The sequence below is a fragment of the Solenopsis invicta genome, chromosome 1 (assembly GCF_016802725.1).
Source record: "Solenopsis invicta isolate M01_SB chromosome 1, UNIL_Sinv_3.0, whole genome shotgun sequence".
In the NCBI taxonomy this organism is placed as follows: Eukaryota; Metazoa; Arthropoda; class Insecta; order Hymenoptera; family Formicidae; genus Solenopsis; species Solenopsis invicta.
Window position 1 is genome coordinate 694,508 of NC_052664.1, and position 26,213 is coordinate 720,720.

At 33.0% G+C, this 26,213-nt stretch overlaps 2 protein-coding genes across 2 annotated transcripts in view; one reads left to right on the top strand and one right to left on the bottom strand.

The window, feature by feature from the left end:
• Window positions 1-2,595: 2,595 nt before the first annotated feature.
• On the bottom strand, window positions 2,596-4,976 carry LOC113006250. Its single transcript, XM_039453945.1, has 3 exons — window positions 4,000-4,976; window positions 3,728-3,852; window positions 2,596-3,643 (listed from the first exon to the last, which is right to left on the bottom strand). Exon 3 carries the CDS (start codon window positions 3,628-3,630, stop codon window positions 2,908-2,910), a length of 723 nt encoding a protein of 240 aa, XP_039309879.1. The 5' UTR covers window positions 3,631-3,643; window positions 3,728-3,852; window positions 4,000-4,976; the 3' UTR covers window positions 2,596-2,907.
• Window positions 4,977-8,712: 3,736 nt separating this feature from the next.
• Window positions 8,713-26,213, top strand: part of LOC105198758 (cilia- and flagella-associated protein 58) — a 97,369-nt gene continuing 79,868 nt past the window's right edge. The window contains exons 1-4 of the mRNA XM_039448497.1: window positions 8,713-8,987; window positions 9,235-9,321; window positions 20,402-20,530; window positions 20,652-20,884. Of these exons, the coding sequence (XP_039304431.1) occupies window positions 8,952-8,987; window positions 9,235-9,321; window positions 20,402-20,530; window positions 20,652-20,884 (485 nt within the window). The 5' untranslated portion in view covers window positions 8,713-8,951. The remainder of the gene's footprint in view (window positions 8,988-9,234; window positions 9,322-20,401; window positions 20,531-20,651; window positions 20,885-26,213) is intronic.

Sequence of the window (26,213 nt, forward strand, 5' to 3'; positions counted from 1 at the left end):
CGTTACCATAATCATGAACTGCGAGTATGTAGAAGGATGGTGACTTTTCAATTTGGAAAATTTTCCCATGGACAGAATTAAAGTTTTTGGGTGTATTTTGTGTGGAATCGTGTTTGAGGTTAAATTCATAAGCCATTTGTTTTTTAAAGTGTTAAATAAAAACATTAAATTATTTTTAAAAGAATTGGCCTCTGTCTCTATCCTAACACTTTGAATGTCTAAAGAGGGGTTATCAAGAAAGTTATTCAAAGTAACCTTGGAATAAGCTACGGTATTGTCATTTAAATTAATAAAAGAACTGTGTTACTTGAAATCAGTGTTCTATTTAATTATTACTGACGACGTTGTTAATCCATTGTTCATTTATTTAATTATTTAATTTTTGTGGATTTAATTTGGTTTGCGTGATTTAATTCAAATGTGTTATTTTAACTAAAGCTTTTTGTTACAGATTTGATAAATAACATATTTGATTTTTGCAGTGTATGTACTACATACACGCGATGCGGCAAATTCAAACCGTCGCGCCGTGCCAATTCAGACAATGACGCATTACTTTTCTCATCGCGCTCCGTTGCCTACGAGCTAGGCGCGATGACGCGGCGTCGCCGCACATTTTATTTTATGACTTAATAATTATAGCGAATATCGCAAAATGATATAAAGGTTCCTTTTCATACGTCGTTAAGTCGCTCAAATTTTAGCGACAAAATTTTTCGATCGCTATTTTACTTTTGGCGATCATGAAAATAGAATGCGCGATAAAAAGTAGCGATTACAGTTAACTTTTGTTTCACACAGTCGACAATTTCTTTTGAGCTGAATAAAATTATGTCATTTATTGCCAAGTATAGGGAGTGGTACAGTCGTACTGTTGAATATGTACACAAATATCAGGAATGGCAAAAAAAATGTTTAGAAATTGTGATAAAGCAAGAAGAAATTAGGAAGAAACGACTGTTTAGTGCAGCATTTGCTGCAATTGTATGTATTGAAAGAAAAACATATAGAAAAAAAAGATTTTGGGAGACTCCTATTTGTGCAGAAAGAAGATTTCATGGTTTTTATAATGCAATTCTTCCATCACTTCGACTGGAAAATTTAGGCTTTCATAACTATTTTCGGATGTCAGCGACAAAATTAGAAGAGTTGTTGCAGTTAGTTCAACCTGATTTAACAAAAGAATATCGTGTAAGACAACCAATTGCTGCGGAAGAAAGATTAATGTTGACATTAAGGTATGTAATAAACATAAAGCATTCCTGATGAAATATATTCCTTATTAATCCTAGATATGCAATACATATATTATATATGCAGTATATATTTGCATATTTATATGCAATTTGTGAGATTATTATGGAAAAAATTGTTACTAGATGTATATAGAATTAATTTAAATAATCAATTGTTATTGACATTGCTATTATTTAAAAAATAATAACTTAATTGTTCTGTTCAGATATCTGGCTTCGGGTGACTCTATGATACATTATCAATATCTAGTAGGATTGACAACAGCAAGCGCAATTATATCGGAAACTTGTGCTGTCATATGGAAAAAACTTTGGTTCTCCCATCGACTATAAACACTGAAGAATGGCTACGTATTGCTAAAACCTTCAGCGATACTTGGAATTTTCCTCATTGTATCGGAGCAATAGATGGAAAGCATATAGTTATTCAAGTAAGATTCGTGTTAAACAAAGTAAAATATATTCGGTTGAATTCGTTATTCTGAACACTGTAAACTAATATATTCTTTTTTTTAATTATAGTGTCCCAATAATTGTGGATCTATGTACTATAACTACAAAAATAGCCATAGTCTAGTATTATTAGCTGTCTGCGATGCCAACTATGTATTCCGGTTTGTGGATATAGGTGCTTATGGGCGAAGAAGTGACGGAGGCATCTTTAAAGATTCAATAATGGGTACAAAGTTGGAAAATAAACAAATGCGTATTCCAGAAGCAGCACCTATTTCAGATGAAAGAGAGACACCCTTACCATATTGCATTGTTGATGATGAGGCGTTTCCACTGAAAACGTACTTGCTTCGTCCATATCCTGGAAAACAGAAACTTACACCGCAAAAACGTATTTTCAATTACCGTTTAAGTCGTGCTAGACGAGTAATTGAAAATACTTTTGGTATCTTGGTCAACAAATGGCGCATTTTTCGTAAACCAATAATAGCGAATATATCCAATGCGTATAATACAAGCATTTATAGTTCTTCATAATTGGTTGCGTAAAGATGATCTGAGTAATTGTTCAAATCTTTCGTATGTTGAATCACACTTAGTTGATAGAGATTCTGAAAATAGATCCATTGCATATACTTGGGAAGATGAAGATACGACGGCATTTTCTGACATTACTCGTGCCGGTACTAACACAAGCACTCGAACAGCAATGGAAGTACGAGAAGAATTTTGTGCCTACTTTAATAACGAAGGTGCCGTTAGTTGGCAGAATGATTATTTGTAAACTATATTATATTAATAATTAATAATTTTTAAAATTTTCAGTAATTGTACAAGAAAATCGTGTACTACAATTTCAAGACATGATAATAATAATTAATAAGTTTATTTTTTTATTTATTTAGAATTAGTGAGCTCAGTAATTCGAGACAATTAATACAACTTATATAATAGAGATAAAAAGTTTTTAAGAAAACTAAAATAACATTCAACTAAAATAACATTCTTCAACAAATCTATTAAGTAACATACAATGTGACTAACAAATAAAAATAAGACTGAGCATTCTGTTTCTTTTTGGTTTTGTTTATATAATACTTTATATAATATTTTTAAGTTTTAATATTTTATGTAATTTTATAAATTGTTTTATAATTTAATAATGATAAAATATTTGTTACGTTTTATAAAGTTAATATTAATTTGTATCTTTCTTTTTTTCCTTGTGAATATATGTATGGATATTTAACATGATATCGCTTCTTGTGTTATCGTTAAGTGAACGTAATTCATGTCCAATCATAGTCAAAAATGCATCAACAGCATCCATAGGAGGTGGAGGTGGTGGAAAAACAGGTGGTGCAGGAAACTGTACAGGTGGCTGTGATGCATTTAGAGCGTCAGTTAATCTGTCGATTGCTTCTTCTTTGGTTCTACTTTTCTTCCGCTTTGATGATTGATTTTCTGGGGCTTCATTTTCGTCATGCTCATCGTCATCTTCATAACTATCACGCGTGTTAATATTCGACACAGTAATTATCTCAGAAAGTTCAATATCACGCATGAATCCCATTTGCTCGTAATACATCCATTTATTTTTTTTCTTTCTCGCAGATCCACTACGAACACTTTTTTCTTCTTTAGCATATCTACGGTGAGTATCACAGAGATTTTTCCACTTCTTCTTAGCTGATTCTATTGTATATTTTCCATTCATTTCTTTACACACTTCCTTCCATAAGGAAGATTTTATTTCTTTGCTCCTTTGTGCAGTTGGCAACTTAATATTCCATAAAGGTTCATGAATCTCTATCGCTGAGATAAACGCTTCATCTGAGGAACAATTTTTGGAATTACTGACTACCTCAGTGTTAACCTCAGTATTTACGATTAATTCCTTTTCACCAACTGCTCTTTTCATAACGTACCATCATCTGTAACATTTGTTTCCTTTATTACATTTATACATATTTACATAATTTAGTTATAACGTACTTAAAAAATAATAAACTATTTACCACACTGAGGATAAAAATAATAAGAATTATTGTCTAGAAAATAAGCTTTGAACCCATGCAAGCATGGATGTAATATCATCACAAATAGTTTCACATAATCCACATGTGAAAACTGGTTCCAATTCCTAAACACAGATTTTTAATTATTATTTAATGTACATTTACTTAGGTATATATCTTTTAGAGGTTAAAAGAAATATACTACACTAAGTGCTATTTTATACGATTATTTATAAACCTACATTAATAAATATCAACATTATATTGCTTACCTCGTTTTCCTGCTCGGAATCACTCATTTTGACAGAAAAAACAAATTGTGTTTGGTTAACGCTTAGAACATATATTACTGGAAGGAACATAGACCTATGTTCTCTGTACATTCGAGTTGACGCAGAGAAGATTGACAAAGATGGAGATACAATACGCAAAAGATTGACGAGGATGGATATAGAATGCGCCCAGTCGGCAATGCGCATGCTCCGATAAATAAAACCATAGATACGCGCGAGCCGCGCGAGCACTGCGGGGTTATGAAAAGCAGCAACAGCTAAGCCTAATTGTAAGTGGAAAGAAACAGTGAGAAAAATAATAAAATTTTGTATAAGTGATTTGAACGCGGTGATATAGATGTATTGCTATATCTGCAAAGAGCGAGATAAGGCGTCTACCTATCATGTGTAAGTATAACTGTATTATATATTGAAATCTTGAACTCTGGTAATGCGAATTTTGAAGTTATATTGCTAATTTATTTCATTATTTCTAGCTATAAAAATAAATTATGAACAATTAATAAATTAAAAAAAAACAAGTGTCTGAGAGTAGTATTTGTGATAAATAAAATAATATATGGAATTCTTATAGATTTCCGAAGAACCTTGAAATCCGCACAAAATGGTTAGCAGCATTTGGATTAAAGGAAATAGATATTTCAAAATCCACGCGAATATGTGGAAAACATTTTAAAGAATCATGTTTTCATATTGTAAATATTCAAGGAGAAAAAAAAATGTTAAAAAAAGGATCAAATCCAGAGTTGCTTCTTTCTAAAGAGAGAAAGAAATCATTAAAAAGGTACATATTTTTTTGATACAATGATTTACTTATTACCCTCTGTAGGCCGCAACTTGGGGGCCTCTGGGCCTTCTCAAGTGTGCTCAAATTTGTTTGCAATGTGATTGATGAAAGATTGATAAAATGTAGGTTAATTATCTGAAATATAAGTTATTTTGTTTCAGAAAACTAGATGAAATGTTCGATTCTCCTGAAACTTCTTCAACTGTTCCGGCATCCGTACAACTATGTGTTCCGTTAGAAGATAAGAACGAGAACCCAGAATCCCAACAAGAAGAAGCAACAGTGGAAGATTTCGTAAATGATATTCACATGGAACATAATGTAGAGGATGAAACATGTATATCACTTAGATCGCCAAAATCAAATATTATTAAGCAGAAAAGATGGCGCCCAGCTTATGTTTCGCAAATAGATATAGATCATGCATTTGATACACCCCGTCGTGCAAAAAGAAACTTTGGTATAGTTGTCAGTAAATTAAATGCCTTGAAAAAGAAAGTGGTTAACTTAAATCAGAAAAATCGTAGACTGACTAAAAAGGTCGAACATTTACAGTCACTACTCAAGCTTTTAAAAGACAGAAAATTGATTTCAGAAGAAGCAGAAATGACTATACAGGTATATTGTATATAAAATAATTTTTTTAATCATGCTGAGATTTTTTAATATAAAGTAATATCGTTGCTATTTGAAATTGTAAAATAATAAGATACTAATGTATGATTATTTAATATATTCTTTTACACATTGTATGTATTTATCAATATATTATTTTCACTGTTATTTTCACATTTTTATTTTCCCTTGTAGACAATGACATCAGATAGCATGAAGGATATTATCGCTAGAAAGTTACAATCAAAAACGGCTAAAATTTCTCCCAGTTTAAGAGCATTTGCTATGACGTTGCATTTTTATTCGGCAAAAGCGTATAATTATGTTAGAAAACAGTTTAAGAATTTGTTGCCGCACGAAAAAACTATAGCTAAATGGTATAAAGTAATCGATGGTAATCCTGGCTTTACAAAACAAGCTTTTGATTCAATTGCCCAAAAAGTTAAAAAAGAGAAAAATGTTATTGTCAATCTTACAATGGACGAAATGTCAATTCGTGAAAACATTCACTGGGATGGTTGTAAATTCTACGGTTACACTGATTTAGGTATCGACGGAAATGATAATCAAAGTGAACAAGTACCAAAAGCTAAAAACGCCCTGGTATTTATGGCTGTTGCACTGAATAGTAATTGGAAAGTTCCGATAGGATATTTTCTTATAAATAGTTTAAATTCCATTGAAAGAGCAAATTTATTATCTAAATGTTTAACAATGTTACACAATACGGGTGCAATATGTAATTCTATTACATTTGATGGTGCAGCTGTTAATTTAAGCATGTGCACCAACTTGAAATGTAATTTTAATTATGGAAAGCAGTTTCAACCATGGTTCGAATCCAGTTACCAAAGAAATGGTACACATTTTATCTATAGCAATTCAAATAATACTTAAAAAAAAGAAATAAAATACCTAAAAGAAATGTATTAGATTTTGAAATCTTTTACAGGTTTTCGTTTTCTGGGATGCATGTCATATGCTCAAATTGATTAAAAATTGTTTTGGATCAAAGAAAATGTTGATTGATGCTCAAGAACAGAAAATACTGTGGCACTATTTGCAAATGCTCCAAGATTTGCAAAAGCGCGAAGGATTAAGATGCGGCAATAAGCTAAAGCAAAGACATCTCAATTGGCAAGCCGAAAAAATGAATGTTCGGTTAGCTGCACAGTTATTAAGTAACAGTGTAGCTGATTCACTGACGTATTGCGAAAATCAAAATATTATAGGTTTTGCAGATGCTAGTCATACTGCAGTATTTTGCAAAACTATAAATAACTGTTTTGATATTTTGAATAGCCGTAATATTTTTAGCAAAAATCCCTTTAGTCAAAAAATCAGTTTGCAAAATATAGATAGCGTCATTGACATCATAAAACATTATATTGCTTACATAGAAGGTTTGAAATTGCAAGATGGACGTTCAATTATTAATTCGGAAAGAAAAACTGGATTTTTGGGTTTTATTATATGTTTGCAAAACTCTATTGAACTATTTAAATTATTAAATCTAAAAACGGACGGACAATTTAAATATTTGTTAACGTATAAGCTCAGTCGAGACCATTTGGAGGTATTTTTTAGTGCATTACGGAGTCGTGGTGGTTTTAATAATAATCCGACAGCATATCAATTTCGTAATGCTTACAGACGACTTCTAGGTAGGCATCAAATTTCCGGATCTGAAAAAGGAAATTGCTTAAATTTTGAGGGAATAGAAATTCTCAATGTTGAAAGTAGTAATGCTGAATGTTCACCAGATTCCATTTTTGATGAATCTGCTACTGTGTCACAAGACACAGTATCAGATCACGATTATATATCCACAATGTGGAAACTTACGCCGTACGTCGAGGATACTTTAAAATATATAAGTGGGTTTGTCAGCAAAGCAGTAAAGAAATTAATTCATTGTGAGTTTTGTGTGCAATTGCTATTTGGCTGTGAAGATACATGCGCACTTAATCGTATCAAAAATAGAGGAGGATTAACAATTTCATCAAAAGATGTTCAATTAATTTGTCGAACTTGCGAAATGCATTATCGACCAATAGAAAATAATTTGAAAAATTCCGATATTACAAAATTTCAAAATAACATTTTCCAATTAATAAATACAATAGTATTTAACAAAAAAGAAATTTTTAATCACATTTCAGAACAAGATATTTTTTCAAATCACAGAACACAGTTAATTAGATTAATTATAAAAAAATATTTACAAGTTCGCATACACCATACCAACAAACAAATAAGTGAAAAAAATAATTATATAAGACACAAATTTACTAAATTAATATTATTCAATAATCAATAAATATAATATATATTATACGAACAATAAAATTTATCGCAACATATATGTGGTTTTCTTTTCATATCCCCAAACTCCGCGCGCATCGGTTTGTTTTGTTTTAAGCATGCGCTCTGTCGACTAAGCGCATTATATATCCATCCTTGTCAATCTTCTCTGTGTCAACTTTTTAAGCCTATGTTCCTTCCAGTAATATATGTTCTAAGGGTTAACGTTGTAGCGACAATAGCTATTTCGCTATTGTCGCTACAACATCGATGAAATCGAACTATAGAAGCGACTACTTTCAAGCGACTAATGAAGTCACGTGACTCTTCAATTGCCAGAAAAATAGCGATAATCGCCTCCATGAAATGGTACCTTAAGACTTTTTGTCGCTTTTCATCTCCTTTGTGTTCTCAAAGCGGTAGGTTTCTTAGTTCCCGGACACCTTGTATACACGTGTTTATACTAAATATATAAAATTATAAGTTTATTTCTTACTTTAGAAAATGTTACATTCATTTTTAACATAAAATATGTATAGCCAACTGTCCATTAATACTGTGGTCATCTTTTCCTCAAAAATTTGATAAAATGGCCAATGCATATGTTATAATATCCTAATAATATTAGATTTCTAATAAATGTTTTTTCTTTAAATTTAATAGTACTATTAATTTTAAACTTCAGTGAAGTGACATATCAAACATTAAAAATTAACTAAAATAAAAATATTTGCATTTTAAAAAACTTACTGGGCATCTTACTCGAATTTACTTTACTAGTTAACAAATATGTTATTGATAATAATCATTATTACCAGTTAACAAATAATAAAAATTTATTTTGAATCATTATACTGTATAAAATTCTAAGGCAAAAGGCCTATAAAGATATTTTCTTATCGATTATTTTGTAATATGTGAATGTAAGTAGGTGAGTGCTTTGTTGTCATAGTGATAGTCAACAGTTTGACACGTACCTCAGAATATGGAAGCATTCCAAAGCATTTCTTCCTTCATATAGTCAATGTGTTTATATAAAAAGCTATTTAATATTACAACAACTAGATAATTTAAAAACTTGCAAAACATTTGCAATTTTGCAATTATAACAAAAAAATAAAATTTTAGGGTCTAATATAAATCAGTATTTTAAAATAATATTTATCACGTAAAATATAAAAATTTATCTACACATATTTATTGAAAAACTTTAACCTCGTTGATCATGATGGATATGGAGATGAATGCTGAATTGGACGGTGTAAGTACTATTTAAAAATTTATAATTTATTTATTTAGCAATTAAAAATTTTTTGGCATGTTTTTGTGACTTGAGCTTTGAAATTTGTATTAAAAATGTTTCAAGAGCACAATAGATTTAGTACTATCACTCGTATAACCCTTCTATCTTTAATGTTATTTTTATCGGGCTGTCTATGTGAGGTTTTGGATAAGCAATCTTTCTCATAGAAATATTCTGGAATAGCAATGAGTAATACTATTTTCAGGATGACGGAAGTGAAAGCAGTCAACCGTCTTTGGAGGGTAGTTCGGCAAGTAGCACGTTTTGTAACTTGGAGAAAGACTATGCAAGGGTAAGAGCATTTTTTTTCCAAAAGTTCTTAAAAAGTATTTTCTTGTTTCCTCAATTTTATTGCATTTTTGATGTGTATGATTTATTTTTTAAGATTCGATTTTTACACCCTACTTTCTCTTAAAACCTATCACAATGATTCTGATACATGAGAAATGTACCATTAATTTCAAGAATTATTTTATGTGTGATATATTGAAGCAGATGTCTCAATTTTATGGGTATTTTATAGGTTTTAAGATTACGAAATTATTATATTTTAAGGAAAACTAAAATGTAAACTTGTATATAGCAATTAATTTATTGCATGTCATTTATCATCTCTGAAATGTATACAATGTTGTACTGTGAAAGAGTTGAATCTTACCTTTTAATTTCTGTATGTATACTTCTTTGCTAGTAATATTTTATTTGAAATATTTTGGCTCTTTTCTTTATTTATAATATATTTATCTGAAAATTCTTTAAAACTTAATTATTTACTGTTAATTAATTTTATAACAAATATACTTTAATATATGCTTTGTTTGATTTATATCTAGCACACGCAAAGTTATATAACAGTAATATGATTTAACAGAATAAAATAAAAAATGACACGCAATATAATCTTTACATTACAACGTCCATGTCAGTTATAATTTCCCACTCATAGAAAATTATAATTATACGCAGTAGTTAATTTTTTTAAATCTTGAATTTATGCATATTTTAGACCGGGTTAGAGTGGTCTGATCCCTTAAAAAAAAAGATTAATGATAGTGGTCCGCTTATGCTTATAATTAATTGCACGATTCATCAATTATGAATCTATGTTAAAATTGTCAAATATAATATGTAATATGTCAAATACAAACAATCATTGTTTTACAAGTAAGATGGTGGAAAAAATAATGCGATATTTATATGTATTTTTTCGTAGAATTTAGTGATGCTATTAGATAAATCAAATATATTGTTTAAACAATCATTGTTCAAACAAATTATATTTTACAATTCTGACAATACATTCATAATCGGTAATTCCAGAAAATGTTATGTACAGGTGAGTATTTAAATTGCGTTACCAGACCATGTTTCTTATTTTAACTATAATGATTAATTTTAATTTGCAGTTAATATAATCAGAACAAAATTACCTTGTAAAAGAAAAGATAAGAAAAAGCGCCAATTGTGTGTATGTGTGTGTGTGTGTGTGTGTGCGTGTGCGCGCGCGTGTGTTTGTGCGTGCGTGCGCGCGCGCGTGTGTGTGTGTGTGTGTGTGTGTACCTCTCAAATCTTTATTCTTTTCTACAAAACCCAAATGGCACTGTCTTTGTATCCACATTGAAAAATTTTCCTATTCTAATCATGTGGTACTCTCAATAATTTCTACACAAAACCTAAATGATACTCTCTCTCTCTCTCTCCCCCTCCCTCCCTCCTTCCCTCCCTTCCTCTCTCTCCCTCCCTCCCTCCCCCTCTCTCCCTCTTCCTTTCCTTCTCTCTCTCTCTCTCTCTCTCTCTCTCTCTCTCTCTCTCTGTATTACGATTGAAAAATCTTCCTACTTCAATCTAAATGGTATTTATTTAAAAATAAATATTTTAGATTTAATCAAATCTAAATGTATTTTTTTTTAATGTATGAAATCTTTAAAATGTGCCAATTATAAGGAGAATATATTGTTTTTTGAAATAACTGCTGTACTATTTTTAACAAATAAAATAAAAGAGAATATTTTTATTTTTTTAATAAAACCCAAGTAGTAGTATATTTAATTTTTTTTAAATAAAATTTAAATGATACTATCTGTTTATTTCTAATGAAAAATCTGTTCTAACCCAAATAGATGTATTTAATTGAAAAAAAAGATTCAATGGAATACATATAACAATATACATATAACATTTAATCTTAAAGAATTAAAGAGGAAACAAAAATATAAAATTTTATTGAAATAAAAAGTTTTTAAACCACAAAAATTTGGCGCTGCTAGATGTCTAAATATAATGATGTAACAATAAAAATAAAAATTATTTTTAAGCTGAAAATATCTAATAATAAATTATAACAAGTGACAAACAAGGTCAAGTAGAGCGAAATATTCATCAATAATACTTTAAAATTTAAAGTTTCTCTATAAGCAGATTACGCATACAATTATTTGCATAACCATGTTTTAGACTTACTTGTCCGTCTTCAATATGTTACAATTTCAATTATGTTGTAAAATATAATAGTAAGGACCTCGTAGAATCCTTATGAGAAATAGCTTTCGGCTAATTTTTTTAAAAATTTGATATGTTATAGTTCTCAACACGTAGAATGAAAGTGTTCATGGCCGAGATTCGATCACGGGTACTTTTTGAGATACAGCACTGCAAAGTTAAACTTTTCCTACCTTATTGCAGCGCAAAGTTGAACTTTGCAGTGCTGTATTTCGAAAAGTACCCGTGATCGAATCTCGGCTATGAACATTCTATTCTACGTGTTGAGAACTACAACATATTAAATTTAAAAAGAAATTAGCCGAAAACTATTTCTCATAAAGGTTCTGTGGGGTCCTTACTATAATTATTATATTTTACAACATTACCGGAATTGTAACACATTGAAGACAGACAAGTGATCAGACCTCGAGACCATGAACACTTTTGTTCTACGTGTTGAGAACTACAAAATATCAAATTTTTAAACAAATTAGCCGGAAGTCATTTCCCGTAAGAATTCTGCGGGGTCTTTTAGAAAATGATAATGACTTACAATGTTACTTATTATAAATATTAGAAGAATTTAATCTTTAACTTATTTCGCATAATTATAACGCGTATGTTATATTTATCGCATTCATTTTTATGTCAATTCCTTTCATTGTTGTTCTTTTCAAGTAGCGCCAAGTTTTTGTAGTTTAAAAATTTTTTATTTCAATAAAATTTTATAGGCGAAGGTCGGATAATATCGGACACCTAAACTTTTTTACAAATAATTTTTTTTTGAATAGCTAAATTTGAACACACTATATGCAATGCAAAACTTTATTCTTATACTTAAACACTTCTGGAAACCCATTTTTTAAAATAAAAATATCTTTATAATATATTTAGTATAAAATGCTTAACTCTGCGTAGCGTAGACGTTCGTAACGCAGTCAACGTAAGGTTAGAGTTACCCATAGGCGCTGCAATCAGTATGAACGAATCGCCCCGGTGCTCGATATTACGAATAGCCCCAACGTCAACTGTGCGCATTATTGCGTATGATCGACAAAAATAGACATCACACAGCAAAAAGTAAACATGAAATGTTTCAAATACATTCAACTGAACACGATACATTCAAAGTTTTCAGAAAAACTTTATAATCTTACTTAAATTTCAAAGAAATGCTGACTATCAGAAATTACTTCGAATGTTGCAAAACACATTTTTCACTATGATATTTTTACTATGACTTCAATATGACACTGTTGCCAATAAAACTTTGTTAGCAACATCGTTACATTAGGACGTGTTTACAGTGTTTAAAGTAAATTTTTAGTATGTACCCATAAAAAGATATTTTCTATTATCGAATTACTCCGTCTAACGATTATTTTATAACAATATAAAATTATAATAATAATAATTTTATATATATATATATATAATTTTATATTGTTATAAGTAACATTAGTTAATAAATGAAAATAAACATTTTTTAACGTAAAAAAATAAACAAGTCTTTGAAAATAAACAGTTTTTTAACATTTTGTTCTATATAATATGAAATAAAATAACTATATCTTATTTACTGTTTTTGGTACAAGTATCACATTTATAAAAGGATTGCTATTTTCAAGGTCAGCACAGTTTTCGTAAGCCTAATCTTTACAAAAATTGCATTGAATCCAATCTTCTTTGAACGTTTTACCACAGATAATGCAGTGAGTTTTTTGGCTTTCTTCCCTCTTTTCTTCTTCAAATTTTAGTGCCTTTTTAGCTTTTATTTTTAACAAATCTTCCTCTATTTTTCGCTTTTTTTTCGTCTTTTTAATTAGTTTTGATCTCTTGGCTTAAATTGTTTTCTTTAATAATTCTTTTTTTTTCTTTATTTAAACGATTTTCTCCTTTTAGTCTTTTCTTATCTACAGCAATTCTTTCTTTTTTCTCTTTTATTTTTTTTCACGTTGAACTTTATATGGAGTTGAGGTTAAAATTTCACTTTTTTCTCTATGACTTTGTCTTGAGATGAATTTGATATTTGAACTACTAGAAAGAGGTGAAATTTTTTCTAACATCTTTCGGAATGCATTTGGCTAGGGAGAACACTGCTTTTTTTGAAGTTAAGATGATGAGAAAACCTCAGTCATAGGTACAGTCGTGTTCATTATAGTTGCGATATTTTTTCTTAGATGCGTCTCTGAACACGCAACTATAACAAGAGCTGAGAACATGATTGGTTCTTACTTGTGGAGCCAACCAATTACATTCTCCGCTCGATGAGCAAGGCTACATTCCAAAAACCATCGAAGAAAGTGTCGCAACTATAATGAACACGACTGTACGTTTGTAATCTTTTTACCAACTGCTCGCACTTCCTCCATCTGCTCGTCTACTGCTGATTTTGAGGGCCCAGGTAAATTCAAAATCGTGGTAGATGAGGAAGGAACAGCTTCATCTTTTATAAGCTTGGTGGACGCATCACAAATATTCTGTGATTGTTTGGATGAGGACAATGAAGAAGCATAATCCAAATCATCGAAAACATTGCAGTTTAATGGATAAATGCCTGTACATTTGAAACCTGACTTGGCCAGTTTTATTCTACATTTTTTTAAAAAGACAATATTTACCAAGCTAGCTATATCTTTGAGGATAATCTTTATGTTTTGGTACTTTCGCATCCAAAGTGAGCATGTCTTGTTATACGCATTTTTGAAAGGCTTCATAGCTATTCTATCAAGCAGCTGCAGCTTATGTGATGTATGAGGGGGCAAGCTGAGCATGTGAATATAATGCTATTTTGGAAATGTAATCACATCAAGGGCTTTGTGACTTGCGTGACCATCCAAGATTAATATGACAGGATCTTTCTCACTTGACTTTGCCCGTTCCACAAACATTTTCAGCCATTTAAGGAAATCTTCTTTCGTTATTCATCTACTTGGTTAAATATCAAAAATACTTTCTAACGGTGCATCCTTTTTCAAATCATTGTTTAATCTCCTACGTGAAAATACAAAAAATAGAGGAATAAATTGATCCCCAGAAGCATTGATCATCTTCAGCCTGTTTTAATAATATTAAATTAGATTAATAATCATCACATTAATTTATTTTCTATTATAAATGTTACGTCTAGCGTTCAAAAAAAGTTTTTTTTTTATCACGCCATTCAATAATATTTTTCAATTAACACATTCTTAAAACAACCGCGTTACCAATTGTTTAAGTAGTTACAAATTCACACAATTCACAAGTAGTTAATTATTATATCAAACTCATTTGGCCTAAATATATTGAAAATTGTGATTTAAAAATATTAGAATTTTACAAAGTACGCTCGCGAGCGCGCGCGGTCGTCCAGCGGTTTTTGAATGTTTGGCAACGCGCGGCCACCCGGCCGAACGCGACAGCCCTCCTCCACCTCTGCGGCTCGCCCCCGCGCGAGCATCCATAAACGTGGGAGCCGGCGCTGACCACAAGGGCGCGTTGCGGCGACTTTTTCAAACCCATAATCACCCTCGCGTACACGGAGGGTATAAAAGAAGCGCGCGCGGAGCATTTTTTGGACAGATCGCTCTCGGCAGTCGGAGTGCGCGCTTACCAGGCAACAGCCAACGGTAAAACTGCCAAAGGGATAACAACGACAGGAGGGTTATTTTCAAGAACGGAGTAGCCAGGGAATACCATTGGGATGTCTCCTTTTTTCCCCTCCCCTCCTACGTAGGACATGGAAGTTGAACCATGCCGAGCATATGCTTGAGTGCGGCCTCGGCCTAAACTCTGTTCCCTCTCTCTCCTTCCTCGTTCTCCTTTCCCTAGGTGCAGGAGTCGATCGCGGCGTAACTTGCTTGCACCACCTTCCGGTACTTACTATTCCGCCCCCTTCCAATTTTTTTTCTCATCTTAAAAAAGGTTTTTTGAGTTGCGCGCACTAAGCTCACACTTGTATTGTACCTTCTTCGTCACCTTTTTTCTTTCTATGTCATGTTTCCTAATCTCATTTCCTTCTTTTTAACCCCCACCGGTATCCTGAGTTATTCTCGTTCCGCATTAAAACTTCGTATTCTTCTTTTATAGCTGCTTTTCAGCTTCTTTTTTGTAGAGCTTCTTACACGTTTGGTGGTTTGTTTAAATCAACTGTAGACATATTAAAGGTTACAAAATCTAACCAACTTTTCGGTTTTCTTGTTTGTTTGTTTCGTCTAACTTCTGGATTTTCTTGTTTTTTTTTGTTCTATCTTCGATTCTATCTTCTATGTTTTTATTCTTAACTTCATTTACTATTTGATCATTATTTGTTTTGTGAAGTCCTTCATCATTTAACTTTTCGTCAATATTTATTTCACAAACTGTATTATCGTTTTCTTCATTGTTGTCTTCATTATCATCTATATTATCAATTCGTTCTTCATTCTCGATCAAGTGTACCTCCACTGAATCAGAATCCTCTGTAGAATCGTTAGTAGCAGGTAATATTATTAGATCATAACTTGATGAAGATTTTTTTTTCTTGTAAATATATTTCTTATTTTCATCTTTTGATATCTGCTTTTCATTTTCTTTTCCTTCTGTATTTTTATTTTTTTCTTGATAAATGATGACATCTCTACTTTTGAAAACTTTTATTTTCTTTTTATCCCATAATCGGTATCCTTGAGTGTGTTGCAGGTATCCGAGAAAAATACAGGGTTTCGATTTTTCATCCCACTTTTGCTTGATCTCTTTTGGAATATGTGCTAATGCCTTGCATCCGAATGTTTTTAAATGAGATAAGTCCGGTTTTTTTCCTGTCCACATCTCATACGGTGTCTGATTCCGTAAGTTTTTTGACGGTGAACGATTTATTAGATAAATCGCCGTTGATGAAGATTCGACCAAAATTTCTTTGGTAGTTTTGTGTCAATGAGCAAGCAGCGTTTTTTCTCTACAACCGATCTGTTGCTTCTTTCAGTTAAGCCGTTTTGTTGCGGTGTGTAGGGAATAGTAAACTAATGCTGGATTCTTTCCTCTTCAAGAAATCTTTCAAATTCTTCATTAATGTACACCCAAGGATTTTGATTCTGTCCATGGAGAAATTTTCCAAACTGAGAACTCACCACTTTCTACATACTCGCAGTTCATGATTAATGAAACAACTAGAGCTTATTGGTTGTTACGTTAATCATGAACTGTAAGTATGTAGAAAGATAGCGACTTTTCAGTTTGAAAAATTTTCCCATGGACAGAATCAAAGTCCTTGGGTGTACTCTTTTCCGTTGTTTGATCGTAAAGCTAAAATTCTCTCATCCGTCTTTTTCTCTACATATGTCTTATATTTTTTAAATATTTTTAACGCTTCCGACTTACTTTTTAAAAAATACATGCTTAAATATCTCGAATGATCGTCAACAAAAAGTATAAAATATTTTGCTCTACCGATCGATTTTATTTCTATCAGTCCGCAAATATCAGTGTGCACTATTTCTAACAGTTTTGACGTTTTCTTTTCTCTATCGCTATATTTAATAAAAGGTTGTCGCGTGTGTTTATCTTTAATGCATATTTTGCAAGGTTCTTCTCCCGGATCTTTAAAGTTTAATCCGCGCGCGTATTGATCTCGCAAAATTTTTATTCCGTATTGATTTAAATGTCCTAGTCTCCTATGCCATTGTATGGTGCTAACTAGCTTAGAACTACACGCAAATTCCGTCTTACTCTTACACGCAAATTTTTTTTGATTAATTGATATAAATTATTTTTAATTTTTGCAATTGCTATTACATTGTTATATTTATCCGATATTTCGCAAAAATCTTTATTGAATTTTACAGTCAGATTCTTTTCCGTCATTTTGCGCACAGATAAGTTAATTTTTAAATCAGGTACAAAAAATACATCTCTCACCGTGATTTTGTTGATCTGCCCATTTAAATCAATTGCAAGATTTACTGTACCTTTGTCTTTGATATCTAACCGCATGTCGTCTGCTACCGCACTTCCGCGTTGGCCAGTGGGGTGAAAGAAACAAACAGCTCCTTCATAAATGACATGTGCGCCGTTGCCGCTGAGTCGACGATCCAAGTCCCGTTCTTGTACGAAACGCTGTCTGCTATGAAAACAGTCATCAGGAATGCTGCTTTGATGCTTTTTTCATTTTTCTTTCTCTCTGTTCAGGCTTCTTCTCCTTTTCTTCCTTTTTCTTCTTGCCGCGTGACCGGGTTTGCCGCAATTCCAGCAGACAAACTTCTTTGGTTTAAATTTCAATTTTCCGTCTTTGAAATGACCCCTTGTGTTATAGACCGCGTCTCCTTCTGCTGTGATTTTCTGGCAAATTGTCTCTTGTAATAACTTGGTTTTAATGGAATCTCCAGTGATTTGAATTCCTAAAACTTCCAACGTCATTATTAACGGTTGATATTTCTCAGGAAGGCCCACTAACGAACCGTTCCCAGCCTTTTTGATTTATTTCAAAGTCGATCGAAGTCAGTTGGTGCGCCGTAGACATAATCTCACCGACGTATTTTTCAATTGAACCGCCGCAGGTTTCTAATCTCGTGATCGTTATTTTTTGCAGGAGACCAACCTTCTTCGTGAGTCCAAAGTCTTCGAACGTTGATTTTAGATTCTTCCACGCTTGTTGTGCCGTCGTTACTTTTGAAACATGCACAAAGATTGACTCATCTACGCTGAAGATAATCTTTGCTCTTGCCTCATAATCTTCTCCTCGTTGGTCTTCGTTCCCTGAACCGTTTTCCACAGACCGTCTAATTAAGGTAGACTCTTCAAAGCGATCTTCTATGTGGAATAGTTTTCTCTTCCTTTTAATTTTGTAATGGGAGGATGATTATACGATGATTCCGTCATTATATTTTCTTTGAATCTTTTCTTTAAATTTTGGAAATTCAACGGGAACAAGGTCTTCTTTGTAACACCGTTCTTCTTGACGTAATCATTATATCTTCTTTGAATCTCTTCTTTAAATTTCGGAAATTCAACGGAAACAAGATCTTCTTTGTAAAACCGTTTTTCTTAACTAATTCCTTTCACTATTTTTTGAATGAGCCCTAAAGTATGTTCAGGGTCAATAACCAAGGTTAGTTTAAATTCTATGAAAGAATTAGGTGTTTTACAGTTCACAACTTAATTATTATATAAGCAAACTACAAAACGTTTTATCACAACGAGGAAAAATATAGAAGTGAAGAGAATCGCAGAGATAAATAAAAGATACTGTTTTAGTAGTAACACAGCAACTAATTTTATTTTGTTTATGAGATTAGCATGATCATAGATTTGTGCAAAGCTCATGCAAACTAAAATCGAACTACGTTAACTACTTGCAATATTGATTTCAATATGTGCTATACATATGTAGTAATCGACTTTATATATGTCAAAAACGTTAAATTTATACCTTTTTTAATCTAATCTTTGTCCAATATGGCATTTAAAGTTAGCAATGGGTGCCAATATATGCTTTATACAAATATTTGTTTTTTTTTTACAAAATGAGTGTATTATAAGGTGCAGATTTCATGCAAAAATAACATAAAATTTCCAAAATTTGTCTTAAAAATCTAATATAAAAGACTTACGTCTACGAAATTTTGTGTATGCAACGAAGATGAACCATGGTAAATAGAGCAATTATTGTGGGACACAGTAGATGATAGAACTTGTATTAGATGGTGCTAAAGTTGAAGAACAAGAACAGATAATATATTCATGAATGCGTTGGATAAAGAGCACTAGCCTACTCTTCCGGCCTTAGCGCTATTCCCGTTATCCTTTGCACACGACCGCGTGCCGCTCGACTCTTGCTCGAAAAAAGAATCTGTAATACCGACATCAAGTGAGTTCGGGTATCACTTCAACATTTCTTTAAGTTAAATATTTACTCTTAATACGTTACTCTTAATACGTTACTCTTAATACGTTACTCTTTAATACGTTTTTCTGTTATATGAAATTTATGAAAGTAATAGTTAAACTTTGTTAAAAAATATATTTAACATCTTATTAGTATGTATAAAATAATTGAAAATACAAATTTATTTACTTTATAAAGAAATATATAAAAAATTCTAGGTATTTGTTTTTTTTAATATAAAGATATGTAGTAATGGAGTAATAACTAATTGTTCTCAAAATTCTGAAGTTTTTCTGTGATTATTCTAATATCTCTATAAATGCGAATTGTTTGAAATGTTGTTAGACCTCTTACAAGGAACCATTTTGGTTTGTACAACAAGTTATCAAAAATCTTTGAAATTATTAATAGTTAACAGCTTAAAATGTGAATTAAAAGAGAAAGCGAGACCGTATAAGTCATAGGTTCCAAGAAATTGGGTATTATAACGCGTGATAAAAGTTTGAAATGACTAATAATTTCAAAGAATATTGACTTATCTAAAAAAATGTATGATACAAAATTAATAGAGTTTAAAAGAACTATTGTTGATATTTATTTAATACACTTGGAATGGACCTTGAGAAGGAAGGGTGATAGTCGCTGCTTGAGTTGTAGCGTTTGTGCGACGTGCGCAGAACATATTACCAGATATTTTCATCACTTTTAACATCGACTTATAGTACCATCTCTCTTCTAGTCTCATTATATCAGATAGTAAATCTTAGATATGTCTTAGATAAATAAATATTTTTTGAAATTATTAGCCTTTTCAGAACTTTTATCAGGCGCTATAATACTCAATTTCTTGGAACCTATGACCTATACGATCTCAGTTCCTTTTCTAATTCATATTTTAAGCTGTCAACTATTACTGATTTTAAGGATTTTTACTAACTTGTTGTACAAACCAAAACGGTTTTTTGTTAGATCTAAGTTTACATTAATGTTTTACGCATTCATTAGTGTTTTAGAATTAAAAATATGTTGTTTATTTTTATCGATCTAGATAATGAAGGAAATGAGTACTAATGAAGCACTTGCTCCTTTCGAAGCTGAATATAGAAGACTCTACGAATCCTTGTATAAATCTCACAAAAAGGAGAAAGAACTATCAGGACAATGCATATTACTCCAGGTAAAATTGAATAGTATCGAATTGCTCGAAAAAACTAAATTTAGTTTCTATCTCTGTTTTCCGTCTTTATCTCTATCTCTATGTTTTAAATTCTTGTGACTTATTGCAAATGCTTTTTTAGAATGAAATTGTGGACAACACATACAAGATGGATGAGATTAAAAAAACACTAGAGACCTACGTATACGAGATAGCTCAATTAAAAGAAGAAGTTACTAAAACAACGAAACTGGCCGATGCGGCACATACGCGTGAACAAAATGCACAGGAAATGATTGAGAATTTACGTATAAATATTAAAAAGTTAGGTGTGGAGATTGAGCAAAAAAATAAACAACTGGCAGCTGAGAAGGAGTAAGTCTATTTGTACGTAAGATAACTAAAAAAACTTCCATTGCGAGATGAAATTATAATGTGAGTAGCAATGTATAGGATGAGCAAATATTATCAAACCGGTAAAATATTTTGAAAACAATACATCAGAATTATATTTCCTTCTACATAATACTGATTCCTCGATTCTGCAAATAAAAATATTAAGTTATAAAAAATAGAGTTATCAAAAAATAATATACAAGACACTTTATTTTGTGTAGAAATATGCATCAATAAAATATAGATTAGAAGAGAATATTTATTTTCTTTAGCAATGTGACAGTCAAGAAGATCCACACAACACAAGGATGTCCTTTGGACGCCCAAGGGACATCGCGGTCCGACATATCTTGACGTCTAGATGACATACTAATTGTGTCTTGTAGACGTCAGAAAACGATCTAGAAAACATCCTTTGGACGTATAATATATCGTCTTTCGACGTTAAATGAACATCATTATGTTGTCTTGGCAGGATATAAAAAGGTTTTTTATAGACGTTGTTTGGACATTATTTTATAATGTGCGATTAAGACTTTATTTAGTAAAAAATGATATTTGTTGATAAAAGTAATATTAATATTCTCAAATAATGTAATACAACATCATTAAAATGTAAAAATTAACCCTTAAACGTGTAACGATACGCCCCTCTACCGTTCGCGCGCCTTTGTTCCGTCCACCGAATGACGAATACCGAGCGTGGCAGGAGATCACGTGCGTGCATAGCCTAACTTCGCCGCACGACCACGCGTAGAGTCCCTAGAAGTAGAGAGTTTGGACATTTTGGGGTTCCACGTGATTGGATGCACGTGATTGTGCACCTAAAATGACAGCACCAATACGGATCCTTGTTTAATCCTCTTTAGCCAATGCGATAACAGCATACAACACGTTCAAGTGCACACAACGATAAACATACACACACATAAAGCTCACGTACATACACTGACATATTCATCACCGACATTTTAGGGGCAGATGTCCAGACTCTCTACTTCTAGGGACTCTAACCACGCGGCCACACGCGCGCCGACCGTGGCGTTCCACAACGCACCCACTCTGACTTGGCCGACCGAGCGCGCGAACTGGCTCGCCCAACCGCGCGTTCGAATATATAAGCCGGCAGTGGGAACGCAAAGGCAGAGCCGTCCGACTCTCCGACCTGTCCAGGCGACCGAGCACTCTCGATCGCTCCCGAAGACAAGCATATTCGTCGATCTCCTGTTCCCCGACGGGCATTCCCGTCGCTATCCTCGGCCGAGTATTCTCGACCGGTCGACTCCGATATCCTCGACGAGCATTCTCGTTACTATCACCGGCCGAGCATTCTCGACCAATCACCGTCATCCTCGAGTATCTCGACACCAGAGATAATTTTTTTTTTAAAGTATGACTCTTTAGCTTTAAAACGCCGTATATTGTAAAGTCTTTAAAAGTTTTTTACTGCAAAGATATGATTTAAAAAAGAAAAAAGATTTTTAGACACCCAATAATACCTCATATTCTCCTTGTTATATAATTCTACTTTTCAAAAGGAATGACAATACTATAACTTTTTTTAAAAGTATGACTTTTTAACTTTAAAATGCCGTATTTGAAAGTCCTTATAAGTTTTTTATTGCAGAGATATGATTTTTTAAAGGAAAAGTGGATTTTTGAACATTTTCTAATATTTGCTTAATGGTTTTTCTTTTATAACTTAACAATAAGTCATTTTTCGGCAATATCAATTAGGCAGTCACATTTTTGAGATTCTGAACTCCCATATAAAAAAAAGATTGTTAAAAAATGTTGATTAGAACCAAAGTTATATACGAGGTGTGTTCAAAAAGTATCGCGAATTTTGAATTTTCGCGGGTTACGTATATTCGAATTTCGATCTTTTTGTGGCGTTATGTTGGTACTCATGTCTCTTACTTATGCCGACAAGCTCGGCCATTTTGAATGTTCACTTAATTGTTGACAGCTGCTTTGCTTGCACGTGTTTTGGATCGTCTTCGATTTTTACCTATTCAAAAAAATGGATCAAAGAACCTGTATCAAATTTTGTGTGAAAAACGAAATTAAGTGCGCGGATGCATTCCGAATGTTGACTGTGGCATACGGAGAAGCTACCTTGGACCGAAGCAACGTTTATCGGTGGTACAAAATGTTCTCAGAAGGCTGAGAAGATGTGAACGACGAAGAGCGTGCTGGACGCCCGAGCACTTCAACAACAGACGAAAAAATTAATGAAGTGGAGAAAATGGTATTGGCCAATCGTCGAATCACCGTTAGAGAAGTTGCTGAGGACCTAAACATATCGATTGGCTCGTGCCATTCGATTTTTATCAATGATTTGGGCATGAGACGGGTCGCCGCGAAATTCGTACCAAAATTGCTCAATTGCGACCAAAAACAGCATCGCATGAACATTGCTAATGAGATGTTGGACTCTGTCCGCGACGACCCAAATTTGCTCCAGAGGGTCATAACTGGTGACGAATCGTGGGTTTATGGTTATGACGTGGAAACCAAAGCTCAATCATCTCAATGGAAGCTGCCGCACGAACCAAGACCGAAAAAAGCGCGCCAAGTTCGGTCGAATGTGAAAGTTTTGCTGACAGTTTTCTTCGATTGCAGGGGCGTGGTGCATCATGAGTTCTTGCCACAGGGTAGAACGGTCAATAAGGAATATTACCTGCAAGTTATGCGCAATTTGCGCGAAGCAATCCGCCAGAAACGCCCGGATTTGTGGAAGAACAAAAATTGGCTTTTGCACCACGATAACGCCCCTGCTCACACATCGTTGCTTGTGCGCGACTTTTTGGCCAAAAACAACACACTAATGATGCCGCAGCCACCGTATTCCCCAGATCTGGCCCCCTGTGACTTTTTCTTGTTCCCTAAACTGAAGAGGCCCATGAAAGGACGACGTTACGCTACGCTTGACGAGATAAAGACGGCATCGAAGGAGGAGCTGAACAAGATAAAAAAAAATGATTTTTTGAAGTGCTTCGAAGATTGGAAAAACCGTTGGCACAAGTGTATAATATCTCATGGGGATTATTTTGAAGGGGACAAAATTCATGAATAAATAAATAATTTTTGAAAAAACACAAAATTCGCGATACTTTTTGAACACACCTCGTATTCCTCTGCTCCGTTTGATTTTTGTCTTATTTCCTTTCTCAGTTTTCTCTTTAAGGTTCTTGAGAGGATTGTCTTCGACTGTCTGATAAACCATTTATTAACACATAGTCTTCTAGATCCTTATCAGACTGGTTTCAGGAAAAAGTCATAGCACGCAGTCTGCCTTAATCAAACTTGTGGATGACGTTAGACTGGCTATTGACAAGCGTATGGTCACCCTGCTCGTCTTGTTTGAACTCATTAAGGCTTTTGACTCAGTCTCTCACTGCATTTTAATCGAAAAATTAAAAAACCTTAATATTTCGTCATCTACCTTAGCGTGGCTTCAGTCATACTTTTTCGGGAGATTCCAACGGGTCAAGGGGCCTAATGACTCCCTCTCATCCTGATCGCCGGTTAGTGCCAAGGTTTCTCAAGGCTCCATACTAGGCCCCTTGTTGTTCTCTATTTCTATTAATAGTCTGAGGCACTCACTTCGTCATTGTCATCACTTACTTTATGCTGATGATCTTCAGATCTACTTTCATTTCTTCCCACATGATCTTACCAAAGTTGTCATGTTGATCAATAAAGACATAGTTGCGGTTGAACGCTGGGTTGGGAGCAATCGGCTCAGGCTCAATGTAAGTAAAACAAAAGCCGTACTTTTGGGCAGCGCCAAATTTGTGAATGTTATCTCTCTTTCAAACATAAAGCTTTATAAACTAGAAAATTATTCGATCGATACATGTAACATACAATCTAAATAAGAAGGCCTATTCGGTCATAGCTGGATTTTATTGCTTTATGTATACGGGTGATTTTATATATTTTCTCAGACTCAACCAAACTGCGCGCCATTACTTTTGGTCATATAACGCAGTTATTATCAAATAAGAGTTAGTAATATCACATTTATTAAATTAAAATTAATTTAATAATACTTGATGCTTACTAGCATCTATATTAACCCTTTTCCTCTTGAAAAAACTGTAAAGAATTTATTGCAAAAAATATCGCCTTAGCCAGGGTTCGAACCTGAAATCTCCCGAATCTCCGGTACGGGTGTCTTAGCCAGGTTCAAACCCTGGCTATGGTGATATTTTTCGCAATAAATTCTTTACAGTTTTTTCAGAGGGGAAAGATTTAATAGATGCAGTAAGCATCAAGTAAGCATCAAGTATTAATAAATTAATTTTAATTTAATAAAAGTAATATTACTAACTCTTATTCGATTATAACTGTGTTATATGACCGAAAATAACGGCGCGCAGTTTGGTTGAGTCTGAGAAAGTATATAAAATCACATGTATACATAAAGCACTAAAATCCAGCTATGACCGAATAGGCCTTCTTATTTAGATTGTATAAAGCTTTATCTCAATAACAATCCAATAGAACTAACGGATTCCGTTTGTAACCTGGGACTCCAAATGACAAGCAGTCTGAGCTGGAGCGATCAAGTTTGTGATATATCATGTCGGGTAAACGGGGTACTTTTTCGATAATCCATTCCGGTTTTCCTCTCTTTCTGGCACAGAACCTGCTTCTAGATCTCTCTCCCATCTTCGCTTTTCTTTTTCTCCTTAAGACTTGGCTGTCCCGTCCTGTCGCACCTCTACCTACCAGCATTCTTTCCTTCTTTCTGGTTGCCCCATGTGGGACGCTCTCCCGCTTCGCGTAAAAGAAGCGAACTCATTAAAATCATTCATCTTTTTCTTCAGTTATCTGCGGCAGAGGAGAGGGGACTGACCTCACGTTTTTTACTCTTTATACTTTACTTTTCTATTTTATTCCTTGCATTTTTCTTGCACACTTTTATATTTACTTTTTCATTTTTCTTTCTGCGTCTTTTTTCAATGTATATACTTAAATAATCTTTCTTTTATTATGTTTGGCCTTTTTGTTTACATTATGTTAGATTTCTAGTTTTATTTTTAGTTTTATTTAGTTATAATTTTCTTTTGTTGTCTTAATTTTAAGCACGGTATAACTGTCTAAATAACCTTGTTTTTGTAATATTCTTAGAGGGCTGTGCCCTAGAATATAATAAAAGCTCAGTCAGTCAGTCAATCAATTTCACTTTAATTATGCTATATTTAATTTGTCAAATATCGATCTCCGTCATCCGGCCGTCAAATACCGATTTCTGTCATCCGGCCGTCAAATACCGGGATGACCGTGAAATTTTCAA

Bases quoted from the DNA above. Each gene is read 5' to 3' on its own strand.
- LOC113006250 (XM_039453945.1), bottom strand. From the start codon at position 3,630: ATGAAAAGAGCAGTTGGTGAAAAGGAATTAATCGTAAATACTGAGGTT.